General features: G+C 41.3%; 1 protein-coding gene across 4 annotated transcripts in view; it reads right to left on the bottom strand.

The window, feature by feature from the left end:
* Positions 1-780: 780 nt before the first annotated feature.
* The window catches only part of LOC146973278 (equilibrative nucleoside transporter 1-like), a 43,776-nt gene continuing 24,583 nt past the window's right edge, over positions 781-19,973 (bottom strand). For 2 of the 4 annotated variants that reach the window (XM_085799610.1, XM_085799612.1), the window contains exons 2-13: positions 17,479-17,569; positions 17,167-17,248; positions 16,041-16,219; positions 15,105-15,244; positions 13,748-13,882; positions 11,983-12,080; positions 11,605-11,686; positions 8,649-8,731; positions 8,433-8,541; positions 7,271-7,356; positions 3,984-4,183; positions 781-2,769 (exon numbers count right to left, since the gene is read on the bottom strand). In XM_085799610.1, coding sequence (XP_085655736.1) covers positions 2,658-2,769; positions 3,984-4,183; positions 7,271-7,356; positions 8,433-8,541; positions 8,649-8,731; positions 11,605-11,686; positions 11,983-12,080; positions 13,748-13,882; positions 15,105-15,244; positions 16,041-16,219; positions 17,167-17,248; positions 17,479-17,507 — 1,335 coding nt within the window. In that variant the 5' untranslated portion in view covers positions 17,508-17,569 and the 3' untranslated portion in view covers positions 781-2,657. Of the gene's footprint in view, positions 2,770-3,983; positions 4,184-7,270; positions 7,357-8,432; positions 8,542-8,648; positions 8,732-11,604; positions 11,687-11,982; positions 12,081-13,747; positions 13,883-15,104; positions 15,245-16,040; positions 16,220-17,166; positions 17,249-17,478; positions 17,635-17,919; positions 18,069-19,973 lie in introns of those variants that run through there. The other 2 variants (XR_015037742.1, XM_085799613.1) reach the window with 2 other exon arrangements.

Below are 19,973 nucleotides of genomic sequence, written 5' to 3'. Positions count from 1 at the left end.
CGTCTGCAGGTTTTTCCTTTACGTTGCTTCCAGATGTGTGCAAATATTTGGACATCCTTTTGGCAAATTATATATATTTAAGTTAAAAGTAAATAAAATTACTGTTACAGTTTAAGTTCATTTGGTAAATATAATGTTGCCTCATTCATTTTAATGTCTGTTTTCTGTGGAGGTTGTATTCACCTCTTTTCCACTTTAAAGGAAGCATATTGAGGGTCAAACCAGCAGCCTGGACATAGAACTGGAAACTTTTCCACATATGACAGTCTGAAGTCATCAGGCAGAGGCTAAAGGTTAAAAAAAAGAAGTTTAATGTGGTTATGGACAATAATTTGAAACGCTGCTGCTACATTTATCTCATAAAATATGAAATTGTTGGTTTTCTTTGGTGTATTTCATATTAAATTCTTGCATGTCACTGAGCTGATCTCATTTCATTGAGGTCAGTGAGAGGTGACCGAGGAAGAGGAGGAAGGACTGTGTCTCTGTTACTAATGCTGAGGCATTTTTCCAGTTAACTTCATTACACAGTCACAAGGAGAGAGTCAGCTGAATTAACCGGCTGTGGAATCGAACTCACGTACTTTTCTTTAACTTCTCCACCACTGGATTAAAATTTAAAGCGTGAAGAGCTCTTTTGTTTGAATCACCTCATGTAACCACTGAGTTCAGATTTTTAATTTCACACGGGAAACTCTTCATCAGTTCATCAGATCATCTTTTTTTATATTATATCTGCGGTGCATTTCCAAATAACGACCAACAGGGGGAGCCAGACTCTTAAAAATACACATTTTTTTTTATTTCTTTATATCATAGAGTTGTTTTAACTGCAATGTAAGTAACATTTAAAATGGTCAGTGCCCTGCCAACATCAACCAAAACACAATGTGGAAGAACAGACCAATGTCGAGCTTTTAAAAAAATAGACTGTTAGGATGTTTGCAGGTAGAGTTATGGATGATATAGTGTACAGCTAAAGCAGACTTTACAAAAAAAAAAGAAAAAAATATCACACAACAACAGGCAAAAAAACTTTCATTCATAAAAACTAACTAAGCCACAAGGACTAAAATCTACTTCTGGTATAAAACTAATCGTCCATGAGAAAAATGTCTGATGGGAAATGGCACAGGCTTAAAAAAACAACAAAAAAAACAAAAACATAGTGTGAGATTTAAAAAAAAAAGTCACACTCAGAGTGGCACATTTCATATCAGGTAACCCCCCACCCCTCCCCCCTCTGTGTATTTTATGAGGAAAACACAGCAACAGTAGAAACTTCACAATGTGGGCTAAAATCTAGACAAACAACGACGTGACCTCTGTTTCCATTTGGTGAATCAGGTCGAACTGAACTAACAGAGGATGTTTCCTGGTAAAAAAAAAAGAAAGAAAAAGTGTAAAACTTCATCTGAAAACTACAGCAAAGACAAATTTTACCAACACTCTCTAAGACAGTGGATATTCAGCGGGAAGCTTGTGGAACAGGCTGTCGATTAAAAACCTCGTCTTTCAGGATTGAAGTCCATCCATCCATCCTTTTTTTTTTTTTTTTACATTCATTGAGAATTAAACTGTTTTTTTTTGTTATGAAGACGCTCACAAACACGACTGATCCGAGTTAACGCTGAGAGCAAGCCGGAGGGAGCGCAGCGCAGAGGTTTTTGTCACGGGTCACGAGCTCCCTTCAAAGTTCATCATTTTCCCACGTGTTCGTCTTTTGTGTATTTGGCTTGATCAAGAGTTCAAAGCTGCAACAGTTAGTCCCGAGTGACAAACTGCTCATGTGTCACGTCCGATGTGCAAAAAAAAAAAAAAAAGAAAAGAAAAGAGAGAAAAGTCACACTGAGGATCACAGTTGAATCTAACAGTTGAATCTAACAGACGAGCTGGAAACACTGAGATCTCAGAGCCTCAGGTATAAAAAAAACAAGTGTTAAGACTTTATTTACACACCATCTGAACTATAAGAACGTGAATTGTTTCTACAGAAAGTGTTTAACTCTATTCATACAATCTAACATTTTATCTTTTATATCATTTTGTTTGTGCGAGAGAACGTTTTATAATAAATGAGGCTCTGAGATGCAGCGTGTACGAGCTGTCGTTCGTTCACTGCCTGAGATCTGCCTGTTTTCTGATACGAGGGGAAAATTTAAAACATCTAAATTTCTTCTCTCCTCTTCACGATGAGTCCGTTACAACTGATTTTTTGATGTTTTTCCTTTTAAACATTTGGTTTCGATTTGTTTTGACGAGTCTGAACTTGAATGAATTTCTGTCAGAGAAGCCGACGTTGATCCTCTTTGATCAGTGGCATCAGGTTTAAAAACGTCTCCCAGGAGAACGGGAGGAGAGGAAATAAAAAAAATATAGATATATATATGTAGATACATATTCAGTAACATAATTCATCTTATATTGTCGCCACGACGACTGGATGAGACAAATATCTGCTGTGGAGGACCGAGGGTCTCTGGTCTTCTCGTCGTCTGTGCTGCCTCCTCTCAGTCGGAGGCGGTTGCAGAGGAGGCGTGGCTTTGTCCAGTTTTAAAAAAAGGGGTTTCTCCCGTTCAGGGTCACGACGACGAGGAGGGGCGTCTACTCTACTTCTCTTCTCTTCTACTGCGGACTCTACTCGCCGTTCTCTGTCTCTAGACCATGGCCCGGAAAGCAAACGAGGTGGCGGCGCCCAGTGCCAAGCCGAGCGACAGGAAGAACGCCATGATGGCGCCCGCCGTCTCTGCCTCGTGAGGTGGCACCTTCCTGCACGGAGACAACAGAGGGACAAAATTCATCAGAAGGAGGGGTTCACAACTAAACACACATTGTGCACATCTCTGCATCTCTTTTTAAAATTATTATTCTCTTTTATTTAAGATCTTTCATGGTTCACATGTTCATTAACATAACAATTCACCGTTTATCCATTCATCTGTAAATTACAGTTAAATCACACAGAGATGAATGATCACCGGTCCTTCCACCACAATATAAGAGATTAAATCTATGAAATACAAAATAAGAGCTGAACTCTCCAGAACAGGACGCTGGGCTGCAACTTTATGACACTAAAAAAACTTTACAAAAAGGGGTAAAAATGGAGAAAAAAAATGGGAAAGGGTCATAAAACTCAGATGTTTTCCCATCTCTCAGGCAGGCAAACTCAGTGTCCGCTTTTAAATCTCTTCTTAAAACTCACTTTTATCGTATGGCCTTTTGTAATTGTACTGGTATTATTTCAAATTCATTTTATTGTATCTTATTTTCTTAATTTACTTTACTTGCTTAATTGTCTTTATTAATGTTTATTGGTTGTTTAATTGTGAAGCACCTTGTAATTGTGTTTTGTCGAGGTGCTATATAAATAAAGTTATGATTATTATTATCTTTTCAGAAACACACCTTGTTGTAGTTATGGCAGAGGTAATTCTTTCCATCTTAAGAAATGTCATAAATGATGTCAATCCACTGTAGGTTTTTCTAGTTTTTACCAGTTCTTCATTCAAACAGCACACATCTCTGTATCTTTTAGGTTCAAAGGTTACAGGAGAAGGAGACCTGACCGCTCTGTTACGCTGGATGCTGAGTGCAGTCTGACACCACTGCAGCCTGCAGCCAGTCAGCTTCACTTAGAGCTCAGTCATCAACACGTTTCATCCTTATTGTGTATGGTTTTTTTTTAGCTTTTAATGACAGCCTGGCTGGTTTTTCCCCCCTTTTGTTTCCAGTCCTTTTGTTGAACTAGGTTAAACTAAACTTCTCCAGGCGACTTCCCAAGAGTTCCCTCCCAGCTCCTCGTCAGAACCTGCCTCATCATTCTAGTATTCACAAAGCACCACAGCTGCCAGTGGTTTCGGTTTGGGACTTTGGTGTTTTCCACTGACTCATCTGTCAAATCCAACAAAAGTAGGTCTTTGTGTTCCCAACAGTGCATGTATGTGTGTGTGAGTGTGTGTGAGTGTGTGTGAAGCCCTTACTTGGGTCCAAAGCACATGCAGAGACTGGCCAAGTATCCGTTGGAGAAGGAGAAGAAGATCATGAAGATGATGTACCAGGCGTCGTGTTCGAACCACACAGGGAGGTAGTGACGGGGCTGAACGTTACACAGCATGAAGAGAGGGATGAAGACGACTCGCAGGATCACCAGCACGGGCAGCCAGATGCTGTCTTTACCGGGCTGAGGACAGAAACACACAGCTTTAAGTTAATAACAACAACAACAACAACGCCAACAACAGAAGTTGGGTTTCCATCCACCTTTTCTTATGCGCATTTTGTGAAAATGCGCATAAATACTTGAATGGAAACGCCAGAAATTCGAATAAAGGCAGTAAATGCGCATAAAAGTTTATACGCTTGGAGGGGGTGGATTTGTCAGCGTATCGAATAAAGGAAATGCGAGTTTTTGTGATGGAAACAGATTATGCGAATTGAGGCAGAGTTTGTGGGTGAAGCTGCTGGACTTCACCCAGCAACGTTCAAACAAATGGAGAACGACGCCCCGGTCTCCCAGCTCTCCTCTCTGCACCGCAGCACAAACGCGCTCCGTAACCCATAATCTTTTGTTTATGACGGTTAAGACTACACAAACACACGCCGTAACATCGTTATGTAACTTATTGATTTTTCACCAGCTTCGTATGTAAACAGATGCACATGGAGGAGAGGAGCATAACCAAAACAGCGGAAAAGCGAGCGGACTGTCACAGTTCCCTACTGTCTTTCTGTGTAAATATCTCATGTTACAACATGAAAACCTGCAGCTTATATTCAAGTGCGGCCTATATATGTATTTTCTTTTAAAATGTAGCTGGTGCGGATTATACAGGTGCGTCTATAGTCCGGAAAGTACGTAAATTGTCCATGATGTTGAGTGTCAGCTGAGTGTCAACTGTTGGATACATTCACGCTCTCTTATGACGTAATCTCACGGTGCACTCCTCCTAATCGCAAAACACTAATGAATGGAAATGGGCATAAAATTCGCTTTGCTTTTTGCGCATTTTCACAAAATCCGCTTTTAAATTCGATACGACTTGGATGGAAACCCAGCTACTGAGAGAGAGTAGATCTGTAGATGCAGCCAGGGGTCAGAGTGGTGGGATGTTTGCTGAGTGGTTACAGCATGATGTCATTACAGCTACAACAGGGGATGAATTGTTTAGTTTATGATCATAAAAAAACAAAAACGATAAAACTCTGATAATTGATTCATTGTTCAAGTTATTTTCCAAGAGAAACTATCACACTGGTTCAGCTTCGTCTGGAAACACGAGATGCACACAAAATGAAAATAATCTATTATTCTATTGCACTTTTTCAAGTTTGCTTCTAATGTTTAATATTCTCTATTTTACTGCTTAATAGTTTTAATGTTTTTTACGTTCAGTGGTTAATGTTTTTTACATATCTCCTGTGTTGCTTTTTCTTATTGTTCCTTGTACAGTGTCTTTGAGTTCCTTGAAAAGCGCTTTAAAATAAAATGTATTATTATTATTATCATTATTATTCAAATAAAGGAAACATCCGTCCATTTCCATCTCAAATGTTTGAATGTATGCCATCAACAAGAGGAAGGTAATGTTCAAAGTTCAATAACAAACTTATCTCTTATTCAGTGAGAACAACAACTTCCTGTTCAACGTGTGAGGACGGGAGCAGACGATAGGACGGACCGACGGACCTGGAGTCTCAAAGCACCTGAGCGGAAACCGTCGGGACGCTGATCAGTGTCTGATGATGATGATAAATAAACTCACATGGTCCTGGAGCAGCTGACTGTGATCTGCACTAATACCAAGAGGCAGCGGTTTTCAGCTCAGCGCAGGTCAGACCATGTTAACTAACTCCACTCGCTTGATTCAATTTGACTATTTCCTCTGGATCGCAGGAAATTAGACCTGTTCATTAATCTGTTGGTTCACGGACAAAGTTTGAGTAGAGCTCCAGTTTTCCCGGTGTCCGGAAACATAAAGAGGGAAAACTATGATTGCTGTGTACTGTGCACAAGGAGAACTGCCTTTTTCTTGTACTTATGTAATAACATAATGTGAATGTAAATCTAAAAAGGAGGTTGACACAAGAAGCTGACATTTGTATCTGGAGGAGTCACACTGAGGCCAAACAAGATGATGGAAATATTCAAAATAAATGGCTTGATGGAGTTCTTTATGTCTACAAATTGCAATAGCTAATTTTCTAATGCATAAGACAAGAGGTGTTGAAACATGTCAAGGTATGAAAAGAACAACTTCTTGTCTTCTACATCAGAAAACCTCACTATTCAAAATGAAGCTTCAACACTTAAACTGATATTGACTGTTTTCTGTGGATAAAAACACATTTTTTTATGTCTGGCCGCCTTCCACTACAGCAGCACATCACTAGCAGAGCCCCCGCTCTGAATCTAGTGCAAGTAATAAAGGGATTACTGATGATAACTGCCTCCCACATCCCCACATCAAACCAACAACCCAGACTATCTGTGTAAAACAGACTGAAAATGGAGCGCTTCAGTTCAAAACCCTCCGAGCTGTCATCCTTCATCCACATGTGCGTGTAAAATCAAGTCCAAACCTTCAGAATCACCCCACCGCCAATTTTATGCAACGCCCAAAACCGCTTCCCTTGTACAACGGCACACACACACAGGCTTCTCTCCAAAACAAATCTTTGATCGAGGCAACAAAACTGGACTCTCAGCTCTTACCTCTGAGTGACCGGCGTGTTTCCACCGCTCCACTAATGACGCAGAGATCTATTAATGTATAAACACTTTAAGCAGCCAAAGCCTTTGTGTCAACAAGTGGGCCCGTTGTCCAGAACGCCAAACTCCAGCCAGACAACAGCAGAGCACACTAAATATTTTAAATGAACCCTATAAAAAGGCAAACAGTGTTTATCAACAAGTGCCGTCGCTGCTCTGATTTGTTTATCGAGCTGCAGGAGGCGCTCAGGTTGAAGCGCTCGTTACTGTCACGCTGTCATCATCACATACACATAGTGATACGTTTTGAAATATGCTCTAGTTGCATTGTCGGTTTCGGATGCTGACAGTTAGTTGGAAGCTAAAAACCTCGAGTCTCATCTTCAAAATCCAACGTCTGCACACCAGGGCAGGTTTCATGAAGTCTGATCAAGGAGCCAATCACGTAAAGCCGGGTTTAATCTGGGCTTTTTTAGGTGTTAGTCATGATGCGCTGTACAGGTAACCTAAGAAAGATGCAGCACGTTCGGTAAAACACGTGATTTGTGTTGAACTGACCCACATACAGACGGCCGTCAGACTCCTGCCAGCCCAGTCCATCAGGTTGAAGAGGAGGAAACACGACACGGGGATGAAGTAAGTACCTGTAAATAGGAGCAGAACGAACATGGTTGTAGCAACAGTAATAAAAAATAATAATAGCAAGAGTGCAGATGTGTTAGTTTAAGAAAAAAAAACAAAAAGTTCTGCAGCTTTCCGTCGGTTTGGATTCACAGCTGTTGCTGAGAGCGCCGGTTGTGACCCAGAGTCAAGAGGAATGACTCTATCAAAACATCCTGAGAAACTTCACATACAACTCTGTGAGGGTTTGATGTTGTTACTCTTTTTTTTCACGCATGACAGCAGGTCGTGTGAATCCAAACTGACAACGGCGTCTTTGTGAGGGAACAGGAAGACAGTGGTTTCATCGTTAAAGACAACTTTCAGTTCTCCCCTCAGGAGACTGACTGTATGAAAGGATTAAAACTCATTCAGTTCATTAACAAACTGCACTCGTACTACTACTCATTCATAAAACCTCGTCTACAGCCTCTTGAGCAGCTGTGTCATTCTCAGTTTAGTTCATTGGCCAAATACCATGGAATTTGATTTCAAGTGGGCCAGACAGATGAAATAAATAACACTATAACCTTTAAATAACTAGAAATCAAACCATTTCCTTTTGTTTTAGTGCAAAGAAGTGCATTATTAAGATATTTACATTGAATTAACCACTTGAAATTTCTTGAGACAGATGTGTGCAATTTCAACAATATCATGCCTCTTCTCTCTACTATATAAGTTTCACATTTGACAAATGTATCCTGTGGGCTGGATTGGAGCCTCTGGCAGGCCGCTGTTGGCCTTGGCCGCTGCTCTAGAGCACATTTCACCTCTGTCCATAGGAGACACAGTTGTCACTTTTTAATGATACACAGTAGTCGAAGTAGAAGTAGGAGTCTATTTTTAATCATCACAACCACAAGGGTCAGTTTTGTTATCCGAGGTTAGCATTTATCATTTCCCCCGGCGGCTACAATCTTCTCATTAGGAAAAAATAAATAAATCAAGGTCTATTCACTAATTAATTTGGTGTTAACGGTTTGAAAAAGAGCCAGGAGCTTGGTGGTCGTCTCTTATCAAAGCTACAGGCTCACAGGGGGAAGAAACGGAGACTCACCCCAGGCACCTCCGTTTGCTACCGTGGACCTGACCTCCACGGTCACGGCCGGGAACGTGCCGATGGTGACGGTGAAGATGAAGCACACCGACAGAGCCATCACCCAGATCTGGAGAGAGCACCGGAGGAAGGTTATCAATATATGTACACACACACAGCTTGCTGGTTATGGGATATCTGACGGTCTTGCGTATAGAGAGGAAGTCGTGTTTTCACCTGTTTGAAGATGTTTAACACAGACACGCTGGGTTTGGCCTCGTCCTCTAGACTCACCACCGGTCGCTTCTCTGTTGCACCCTCTGAGAAACAAACAGACAATCAAACAAACAGCTCTTTGTCATTATGTTGTCAGGTGATACATGGAGTTCAGACTGTTCATTCCCAAGTTTAAAGAGGAACTATGTAAGTCAAGTTGCTTTTCCGCTGTTTTGCTAACCCTCCTCTCAGCCATGTGCATTTGTTTGCAATGAAGCCGGAGAGAAATCAGTCAATAGAGCTGTACACAACGTTGTATATCATATACGATGTTATAACGTGTATATTTGTGTAGTTTAATATGTCATTAACAAGAGACACTGGTTACAGGGCACGTTTGTGTCGTGGTGCTGCAGAGACTAGAGCTGGGACACCGGGGCGGCGGTGCAGATCTTGCAAGGTTGGTTTTCAGCCGAGAGACACAATAAGTGACCTCGTAACAAGTTAAGCCATTTATTAAACCATCACAATCACTCCAAAGCTGTTTAATCAAGGTAAAAATGTAGCATAGTTGAGCTACAAATCCTGCATAGTTCCTCTTTAAATGGCTGTTTTTGAATGAGATTTCAATGCTTATATAAATGTGGTAGGGTTCCCATTACAGTCTCCCACACTGGACGTTAACTGACTGGTAACACTGGTCGGTCACACTGTCGCCAACACACAAACCAAACCAAAAACATTTGGTGGGTTTGGTTTCCACAGAGACTGTAATGTTTTTCCCCTCCACATATCATGTTTATTTTCTGCAAAGATGGTTTCTGCAGGAAAACCCTGCAACTGGAGCATGAAACTCTCCTGGTTTTACAGGTAAAAACACCTGATTCTTAGATTACAAAGTCAAAATGATCTTGTTCATAGAGATGTAACAAAAGGTTTGGTCTCAGCATTAGTGGGGAGTCGCAACAACAACAACTCCACTGAAACAAGAGGACTCCTCCATGCTGTCGGCTGAATGAATCATCTGTATTTACATAAGAAATAAAACTATTCACAGGCCATAGATTAAAAGAACAGATAAACTTCAGAGAACTACTTGTTAAAGTCCAGTAGCTTTTCACTGTTTGGGTCGCTTTTTCACTCCACGGACCTCCCCTACAGTTTCAGAGCGCATATTTTCACTGTCATAAAAACTCACCACTAACCCTCCTCCCTCCCCTCTGACCATGTGCATTTGTTTTCTAAGAAGCCAGTGAGATGCCAATCCATGAAGCGATGTCTACCGAGGTGGGTAACGTTAATAAAAGATTACAGATTACCGAGCAGTCCATGTTTCTCACGAGACAAGACCAGAGACACTGGGTTAGAAGTGCTGATCTTGCAAGGTTGTCTTTTGGGCAAGAGACTCTTGGTGGAAGGCAGAGAGCCTCCAATCTCCCCATAACAAGGCATTTAACCATCACAGTTACTCCAGAGCTGTTTAAGTAAGGTGAAAATCTTGCATAGTTTCTCTTAAAGAGCAAAGATGAAAATAAAAATTTTCTTTTTTTCCGACAGTAAAACTCTGCAACACTGATGCAATTGAATAATTTTAAGTCATTCTAGTAGTAGACAGTAGCTGCTGCTGGTTACTTCACTACATTATACAACTCATGTCCTCTTGACTGATGGCAAGGCAAGGCCATTTTATTTGTATAGCCCGTTTTTACAAACAGTTTGTCACAAAGGGCTTTGCACAGCATCATAACAACATCCTCTGCCCTTAGACCCTCACAACGACTGAGGAAAAAACTCCCAAGAAAACCCTTTTAACAGGGAAAATGTTGGAGTGTGCCGTCACGGTTGACTGACAGCACACTGATCTGCTCTCCCTTTTTCACTGCCAGTAAACATAATGTTTATATATGATGTGAGCTCCCAGATAGGTCCCGCCCTCTCAGTCAATCAAACGCTAGCATTATCTTGGAAATGCAGGCTCTGGGGGGGGACACGTGATCATCCAATATGACTTTACTCAAAATGGGTTCACTCGAATATTGGTATGAACATGAGCTACCAAGTGGAAGTGTGAGCTGGAGATTCAGACTGATGGAGCGTTCGGCAGGTTACACAATTTATACTGAGGCTCTAGATGATTTGTGTTTGACTCCCATTTTATCAACTTTACAGCTTTAATGATATGAGAACATGTGTTTGTTTTTTTTGCTGGTTTAAAGGGATATTTCAACATTTTGGCAAATTAGCCCATTATTGCCATAATCCCTATAGTTTTAGGAGTAGGTTCATTACCTTTATTTGTCAGTGCAAGCTATTTTTAGAACGGCGGAGAAGAGCCGTGAGCTGCTCAGACCTACGCTACAGAGGCTAATGGGATTTCTTGGTTTCCCTACACAATCCAACAACTCCAAAACACTCTGGTGGACAAGTTGTGACCTGCACGTTGACCACGCTATGAGATAATAACGGAACGTTACGAGACAGAGTTGTTTTAGAGGGAAATGCAGAGACTGCTTGCCGAAAAACTGCCCCCGACAGGAACGCGCATCAGTGGTTTTGCATGAATTTACCTCAAAAACAACTCCATCTCGTAACGTTCTGTTATTATCTCATAGTGTGGTGAATGTGCAGGTCACAACTTGTCCACGAGAGCGTTTTGGAGTTGTTGGATTGTGTATTTGATGAGTTTAATGAGGGAAACCAAGAAATCCCATTAGCCTCCGTAGCGTAGCTTTGAGCAGCTCACGGCTCTGCTCCACCGTTCTAAAAATAGCTTGTACTGACAATTAAAGGTAATGAACCTACTCCTAAAACTATAGGGATTGTGGCAATGGGCCTATTTGCCAAAACGTTGAACTACTCTTTTAAATCAAATATCTTCTCTCCACAGCTTGAACTTCAATATTTACTCTTTTTTCCCCCTTTTTTTGTAAACTAGAGCCTGGACATCTGAGCCGAGCTGTGAACATACTGTATGTACCTTTTTTGAGTAAGTCCATCTTGTTCTCCTCGTCGCCAGAAGGCCTGGATCCATTACTCTCCATGTGGTACTGGAAGAACTCCTGTTGACAGAGACAACGATAGCGATAATGAGCCAAGCCCAGAGCGCCAGCAGAGCAAAGATACAGACAGCATGTTCTTTGAGATGCTGCTAATTCCCTCCATCGGATGTGTTTCCTATCTCCCAGCAGACTGTGGAGACACTCGGGTCTTATTTCAAGTTTTACAAAGTGCTGCCCAAAAAGTTAATGAGAGCAAAACGGGAACACATTTCAAAGTGGATATTTAACATATCACCTCCGGATAAAAAAAAGAGTATTTCATCTCAGTGCACATTTAAGAGAGTATGTGGTCTCACCATCCTGGGCAGAGCGAGGTAGGACATTATGGCCAGGAGAATAACAACACATGCTGTGATGAAGTAACCAAAAGCACTGTCCTGCAGGGCCGATCCAGCTGCAGACAAACACAGGACGGACACATTAGTCATCCTAAGCACTGATCTAGGTTTTTCTGTTCAGATAAATATCTTGCCAAGTTCCTATTAGTTCATGAAATTCCAGTTATTGGATTGTATCATTTTGAGTTTTTTCAGTTTCAATCTGAGACTGAACTACCAGTAACTCAGCATGCAACTACGTGGTCTCCAGGGAACTCTGCTCATCAATACTGAAACTACAGCCACAGTGTGATTACATCAGTATGAATTCATGTTTCTATATCAGCTCCATGACAGCAAAAATGACAAAAAAAAACTCCAGCTCTCATTACTTTAACACTATAAGAATGAAGCAGCACTCTCACAGCATCCTCATCCATCGTTAATGTTAGCACAGCCACATGGGCAGAGGAGCCGAGATGTGTCATTATCAGTGCAGCCTGCTGTAACAGCTCAGAGGGAGGGAGACGACCAAATCTGGCAGGGAAAATGTCAAGTGCCAAAATAAATCTGTTTTCTTTATAATTTCTGCCTGAGAGCTAGATTCAAAGAGCGGCCAGCAACTCTTATCGTTAACCACTTAACGTTTGTTTTGGCTGGCCTGTCACTGCTGCAACAAAATTCATCACTGCAGACATTTAATATTTTGTGAAATATTTGTGTAAAAGTGTTTCAAGGATCCATTTAAACGTTGGAAATAAACACATTAGCCACAGCCGAGTTAATCTCGCGGTCACTTTGGAGTTTGTGAGTGGCTCCAAAGGCAAGAATTCATATTTCTAGAAATAACACCATGGTAGACACAAGTACTTGAATGGGGAAACTCCCTCGCATCTGAGGGCTCCACAGACGACTGGTGGTTTTAAAAAGGGTCTCAAAACGTATCTTTTAAAAAACATCTTTAAATCTTTTAATGTGTAATTAGTGTGAATGCTGAAAGCTATTTAGTGTACACTATTTATTGTTTAATTACCTTAAAAATTCAAGTATTTTCCCACCATGTTACGTCATTCAGCCTCCTGCTTACACATTCTACTTTTACCCTTCAGATATTGCTTTATCTATATTAGTAATGGTTCAGCAATGTTTTTAAGCTGTCAGTTTTAAACATATTTGAGTAGATTTCAACTTTTCAATCATAACTAATCTTCAACAATTCAAGTAATTTCCAGCCATGCTTCAGAGCATGTTGGCGCTGGTTTATCAGTTTTCCTTACTGCCAGGTTAGCTGCAGATTTCAACTCTTCAACTGTTACACTTAAACATGCAGGATTTCAACATCTTCTTCTACCTATTTAACATTTCTACTGCTTTTCGCACTTTAAAAAAGGCATTCATCTCTCAGCCGACAAGCTCTATGTTTCAGCTTTAGCATCAGATTGTTTCAACAGTTTCTTCAGCTCATTCAGCATTGTTTCAACAATGGTGTTCAGCTGCTTTCAGCATTCACACGGATTTTCCTTCTTGGAAATGCTTTTTCTAGTTGTTTCTTGTTTTTGTTTGATAACAACTGTTTTTAACTTTCTCTTTGATTGCTAAATTCTGTTTTACAACCATTTCCTGTAGCCTGTATCTTTTTTTTGTTAAAAATGTAAAGTGCGTTACAAATAAAAAGTCCAAGTACATGCAATACTAGTGTTAGAAGAGGTGTACTGATGTGGTGCTTTGTGTGTGTGGGACATACAGGCCAGGGCGCAGATCATGGAGAAAGCGGCGAAGGTGCCGGCGAGACCCTGTCCACTCATGATGGGAGTGGTGTAGGAGGCGGGCAGCATCCCCGCCAACCCGAACAGGCTGCCCTGAAGAATCGCTCCGAACGCTGGGCAGGGACAGAGAAAACAAGACGAGGATGTTGAAAAAAATTTCACTTTTTTAAACCGTAACCATGAAAACAGAAAAAAAACACAAACACATTTTAATGTCCCACGGCATCAAAGAAAGAGGCCCAATAAAAGTTAACCGCCGTCTGAAACAGGGGGAAGCGACACCCTTTCTGAAAACACCATGGAGGAAAATAAATGTTTTATAACCATTATATAATTGTAATTTTCCTTATCTCACGTTACACAGGCATTTTACCACAAATTGGCATCAAACCAGCGGATTGCAACTTCTTATTGAGAAAGTTGGAGGAGTTTAATTAAATTCAGATACTCTAGCAGCATTCGTCCACTAAGAGGAATGTCAATACCAAAGCTTCAAGGCCGCAACATCCTCCCCTCTAAAGCAAACATGATGGGCTGTTCCTCATGAGGAACTGGGGGTCAGGGGCGGCCCAACGGGGGCGAGCAGGGGGGGTGAGCTTATCCCTGCTGCTGACGGAGTCATTGCAAATAAACAAACCCAGTGAGATTACAGGGTTGTGTTCTGAAGCTCAGCGTGGTACGACCGCATGTGTGTGCATCCATACGAGAGGGATTTCCCCAAACACAGTGGATGCAGATGATTTTGATCAAAGAGGGACAAGACACATGGAAACAATCATTTGCATGGGTTCAACTAGGAAATGAGGTAAAAGTTAATTCCTTTAGGTAACGCAACAGCCCCTCTATAAAAGCTGCATGTTTTAATTGTTGTGGGGGTTTTTTTTAGAGGTTTTGATTAAACTTTACTGTCGTCTCTGAGGCTGTGATTTGTGTTAACGCCTTGTATAGAGAGGTGAGATGAAGAGAGATATTTAAGTCTACCACTATTTACCTGCAATAAACTGACCAATCAGAGCAACTACAGCTTCAATGTCAATTGAAAAAGACATCTGAGGGATGGACACACAATTTGCTATTGATTGATCAGGGCAAAACCAAAACCAAAAACTCCCAACATCCCAACAGGAAATCAAGAAATTAACTTATGAATGATGAAGAAAATGGAAATTCAGTCGGATAATTCAGCTCAATATTTCTTTGCTGTAGACCGGTGCAGGTTGTTGTGTCTCTGCTGTGATATAGTTTGATAAAACACCGTTTTTGTTTTCGTTGTACCTTGTGCAATGAATGAATCTTATCTTAAGTTTTCTTTTGAGTGTTTATTCAGGAACTCACAGTTGATGCAGATGATTTTGATCATAGTGATGGTGAAGAAGGGCAGTGGTTCCATGTCCACCTTGACTAACACAGCTGTCAGGAGGAAAACTATGAGGATGACCGTCAAGCTGCCAGAGATCCTCAGCTTCTGAGGAATCCTGAGACAAACACAGGAGGGGGGAAACATTAGAAACAAAACTTAAAATTATCATAAATATATATATAAAAAGTGTTGAAAATAGAAACTTAAGTTTAAGTTTCTTAATTACATGAAATAAGGTGGCGCAATGAGGACAAGTGGGTTATGTTTCATTGTTGAACAGATGTCAAAGGTTTGGAAACAGGATTTTGGAGAAGTTCAAGTCATTCGGGCAAAAAGTGCACGAAAATAAAAAATAGAGAAGTTGTGCCAGCTCACCAGGTCAAAGTTTTCTGTTCATGACAAAAAAGGTCAAAAAAAAAGAAAAAAAAGAAAAGTGAGTAGATGTAGAGGAAGGGGAGAAAGGGCAGGAGATGCAAGGGAGGGGTAAAAGCAGAAGTTGGGGTGTAATAGAAACATAAATAGCATTCCTGGGTATGTTTGTGCAGGAGAAGAGTCAGCCGTGGTCGGGGTCCAACCCAGATCTCTCTAAATCCGACTCTAATTAAAGCAAACACACTGGAGGCAGCATACCGCCATACATTCACATAACAGGATCATGTTGCCTATAGAGGAGGGGGGGCAGCAACCAACAGATAAACAGGGCAGTGGGCAGAAAGAGCAGGAAAACAAAGGAGTGGAACAGAAGCCAGTGATATTGCAGCGTAGTATATCTGGGCCCTGAGGTCTTAGCTCATCGCTTCCTGTACTGTAGGTGGAGGAATGTGCAAATGTTACACACCAGACTGCAGAGTTATATAAATGTACATGGTTTCCTTTGGCGTGAACATGCCAGAATGCAGCAGGGCGGATACCTCTGATGTAGGAAGGAGTTGAGGCAAGTGAAGATGAGCAGAGGCACCATGGCGCACAGCGTCATCACGTTGTTGAACTTTGACTCCAGCACGTTGCGGGTATCTCCCTCCAAAGTCCCATTAGCCGTCTGATTAAGGGAGAGGTCAGTGGGCGCGTCCTTCAGCCTGCTGGTGAAGTACTGAAGACGAGGAGGAGGAGGAGGAGGAGGGGGGACACATGTATGGTTATCAGCTCTCGCAATGCATTGCAGCAGTTGCAGTGAATGATAATTTAATGAGTATCGGAGTCACAAGTTTGCGTCATGTGAATATTGTGCAGACGTATGAGTGACGTAGTTCGTTTAACGATCCTGAACTGAATTTTTTCTGCAGCATCTCTGGAAAATAAACCATTTACCGACTTTAGTTTCTCCAAAAGGCCAAAAAAAAAGGTGAGCATAGGACTAATGACAGCTGAACCCTGATGAAGGCAGGAGTTACTGCAGGGCTGTTGCTTTAGATTGCATTAAGTTTCAACCAGGTGTCTTTTAATAAACTGCAAAATTAGTGTATATTTAAAAAAAAAAAAAAAGTTAAATAATGCATGAATTAAAAAAACATATTTTTCACTTAAAAAACACAAAAAACTGTCAAAATCTCAGCCCACAAATGTAGATACGACACTTTTCAGGCTGGCACTCAGGACTTAGAAGCAAACAACCATGATGATATAGCTATTTTTATTGAAGCAGCCTGCCAACTTCTCCTTATCAAAACAAATAAACGCTGCAGGCTATTTGAGCCTTCACAAAAATCCCTCCCTAAAGGTGCGTTCAAATTAACTCCCCCAGGATTAAATTAAACAAAAAATTCCACATTTTAAGAAGTTAACCCTTTAAGTATGCAAAAGAATGGCGGGGGAGATTAGGGAGGCTTTTACCACAACCATGGAAATCCACCTGGCTGGAGGTCAAACCACCCTGAGTGAAACCAGGTGGTTTTAGAGGGAAAGTAAAAACAAACAACTAAAGTGACCTTCCTCTATTTGGACCCCAACCTTTTAATTAACTAGTGCCCCCAACCACAAGGCCACCAACTGGGCTGCAACTGTTCTCTAACTTGCAGAGGCTGCTCATGCTCAACTCACCATGGTTGCCGTCATGAAGAAGTTCCACGGTAGGAGCGTTCCCAAACCGAGGATGAAGAAAATAAGCCACACTGCATTGTAACTGGGACAGAGACAAAAGGAAGTTCACATGAAGGAAGCACATCAGTCAAGTCATTTAATTTATTATCAACAAACAATTTAAAACAACTGGTTCCCTGGGTCTCATCCAAAAACTCATTTTGCACATGATGAAACAAAAAAGATCTGACATCATATTGACACAATAGGTCACAATAGTCCACTACACCGCTGGACAGGAACTTTAAATGGGAAAAAAAGTGTTTCTCTTACTTGTCCCGAGGTGCGTTGATGGCCGTCATGGTTGCTGCAGAGGATGTGGAGGCGCGAGTTCAGTCAGAGTTGTATCAGGGTCGCACCACGTCTGAAATGCACAGATAACAAAAACGTGTTGTCAGAGCTGCAGACCAGCTCCAGTTGGGAGAAAACCTCAGACTTTACAACACACACACACACACACACACACACACAAACACACAAATGTCCTTACTTCCTAACTTTATCTGTCTTAGTCATGACAGAGTCAGACAAACCGACCACAAGTTATTAACGCTCTCAACATGATTCAAAGAAATCTTGGCACTTTTCTACTAAGTTGCACAACAGCTGTGAAACTCACAAGAAAACACTCACTAAGCATAAATTAAATTGGAAAAAACATGACAATTTTTGCTCCAAAGTAAAAACCACTTATAGTAAAATCCATGTACTTACAACAGAGTTCAATCAACGACCACAAAAAATAAAAATAAAAAAGACTCCTCTTTCCTCTGCTCAGATAACACACAGGCTAAACAAGCTGTGCATGCTTCATTTTATACCATACAGAGGTTGAGTAGGTGGACGGCCCCAGTGTCTGCTGCAGATTGGACCGGCCCCTCGTCTCATCCCTCCTTCTTCCCTTTACCTCGAAACAACACCCCATCCTCCTCCACCCTAACCCTTCCTACATATTTTCACATTTGCATTCCTACGTCAAACGCCCGGATTTCTGTCATTTGCAAGCCAACGGTAAAATAGCGCAGGGGTCAGACGGACCCTTCCCTTTAGAAAGATTCCTGTGAGAATTGAACCATCATGTGAGATTGTGAATAGCTTGAAAAAGAAAAAACAGCTACAGTATGAAGACAATGTGAAGGGTTGTTTTTCCAAATCATACTGGGCTGCAGTGTTTCTTTATATCGTCATCTGTTCTGCTCTCTGCATGATCTCTTATCAATGTGTCTTTTTAATTTCACCCTCCATTGCCCCCCTCGTGTTTCCTACTGTCTTCTAATTTCTCACATCATTTCATCCACCGTTTATTACTATCATGTCTATTGCTTCCCTTGGCCTTTATCGTCCTACTTTCCAATATGATCATCCATCATCTCCACTCCAATTTTCACATTATTCACTTCCCATCTCCACTCTTAATTTATGCGAGACTATTTATGGCCTCACTCCCCTTTCTCTTTGCATCTTTTCCTCTGGACATGTGTGTAACACCTTCTCTCAACAGAATAATTTCTGCAACCAACCAATTCAAACTCAAATCAAGCAAAGTCAAGGTTTTCTCTGCAAAACCTGGATTGCACTTAGATGCAACAACCATTAATGATGTTTTTCATTATGGATCATTCTGGGTTGTCTTATTATCAGCTCTTAAAGCACAACTTTTATTTCACATCAATGACTTCACAGTTCACACAGGGAAGGTAAGGAGAAGACTGCTAGTGAGTCATCAACAGAAATGAAACAGGTTTCACACATTTAGAAGCCAGTCGAATATTTCATGTGTGAGGGAATGTGCATTTGTTAGTTTTAGTGAGTTACATAGACTCTAATGGTGATTTATTTATAAGACCACACTAAACAAGCAAGGAACTATAAACTGGACAGCTACAAATTTTAACATCAGCAAAGCAGTTGTTTTTTTTCTAATAATAAATCTCACTGTAAAGCAACAGATGCTGACAAAAGAAAGCCTGTTATATTATCTAAACACAAGACCGGTGTGTATGATTTGATTTGTTTTATGCTCAGCTGAATAGATGGTGGTTGGCAGCACTTCCAAAAAGCACGCTGCCTAGTTTCTTTTCACTGATAGGCGCGATGAGGCCACTGGTTGATCTGGCTGGTCATGAGTTATACGCTCAGGAAGGACAGAGACTGCTCTATATGGATGGACACACACACACACACGCTATAGCCCATTAATTATCATGCATTTAAACTACACTGGACTGACTGAGCAGAGTCCAACTCTGAGAGACCACTGCCTCTGAGAAAGCTCTGCATGGCACGCCAGATGCGAGAAGAGTCCAACAGATATAGGAGACTGCATTACCCCTTTCCCACTGGATGAAAAACATGTTTAAACCCGCTAACAATCGGCTTCTGACAGCAGTGGGAAAGGGCCACCGAACCGCATCGACCCGTGTCAAACGACTCTGCAATTGACGCACATTTTAATTGGCTGGGCTCCGATCGGTTTGCAGTGGGAATGTCAGACCCAGGTCAACCCGCTGATTTACTGACGTCGCGCCAGTCGCGACTCGTACAAGATGCATGCATTGGATGGTGTTTTTACAGGCTTATTCGTTCCACAGGCGACTGACTTTTTTCCTTTTTGTGAAAAAGCATTCAATTACTTGGTTGCAGTCGGGGTGTGGAGAGGATTTCAATTCTTTCAATTCATTAAAAAATGCCACAGAATAAGATCCCCAACCCTGCCTTTAAAATGTTCCCCATTACCACCATATCATCTAATAATCGCTGCACCTCCA

This window comes from Trachurus japonicus, chromosome 15 (genome assembly GCF_045865225.1).
Source record: "Trachurus japonicus isolate A0001 chromosome 15, Traja_1.0".
Taxonomy (NCBI): domain Eukaryota; kingdom Metazoa; phylum Chordata; class Actinopteri; order Carangiformes; family Carangidae; genus Trachurus; species Trachurus japonicus.
Note: the sequence above shows the minus strand (reverse complement) of the source record. Positions and strands in the feature narration are given on the sequence as shown.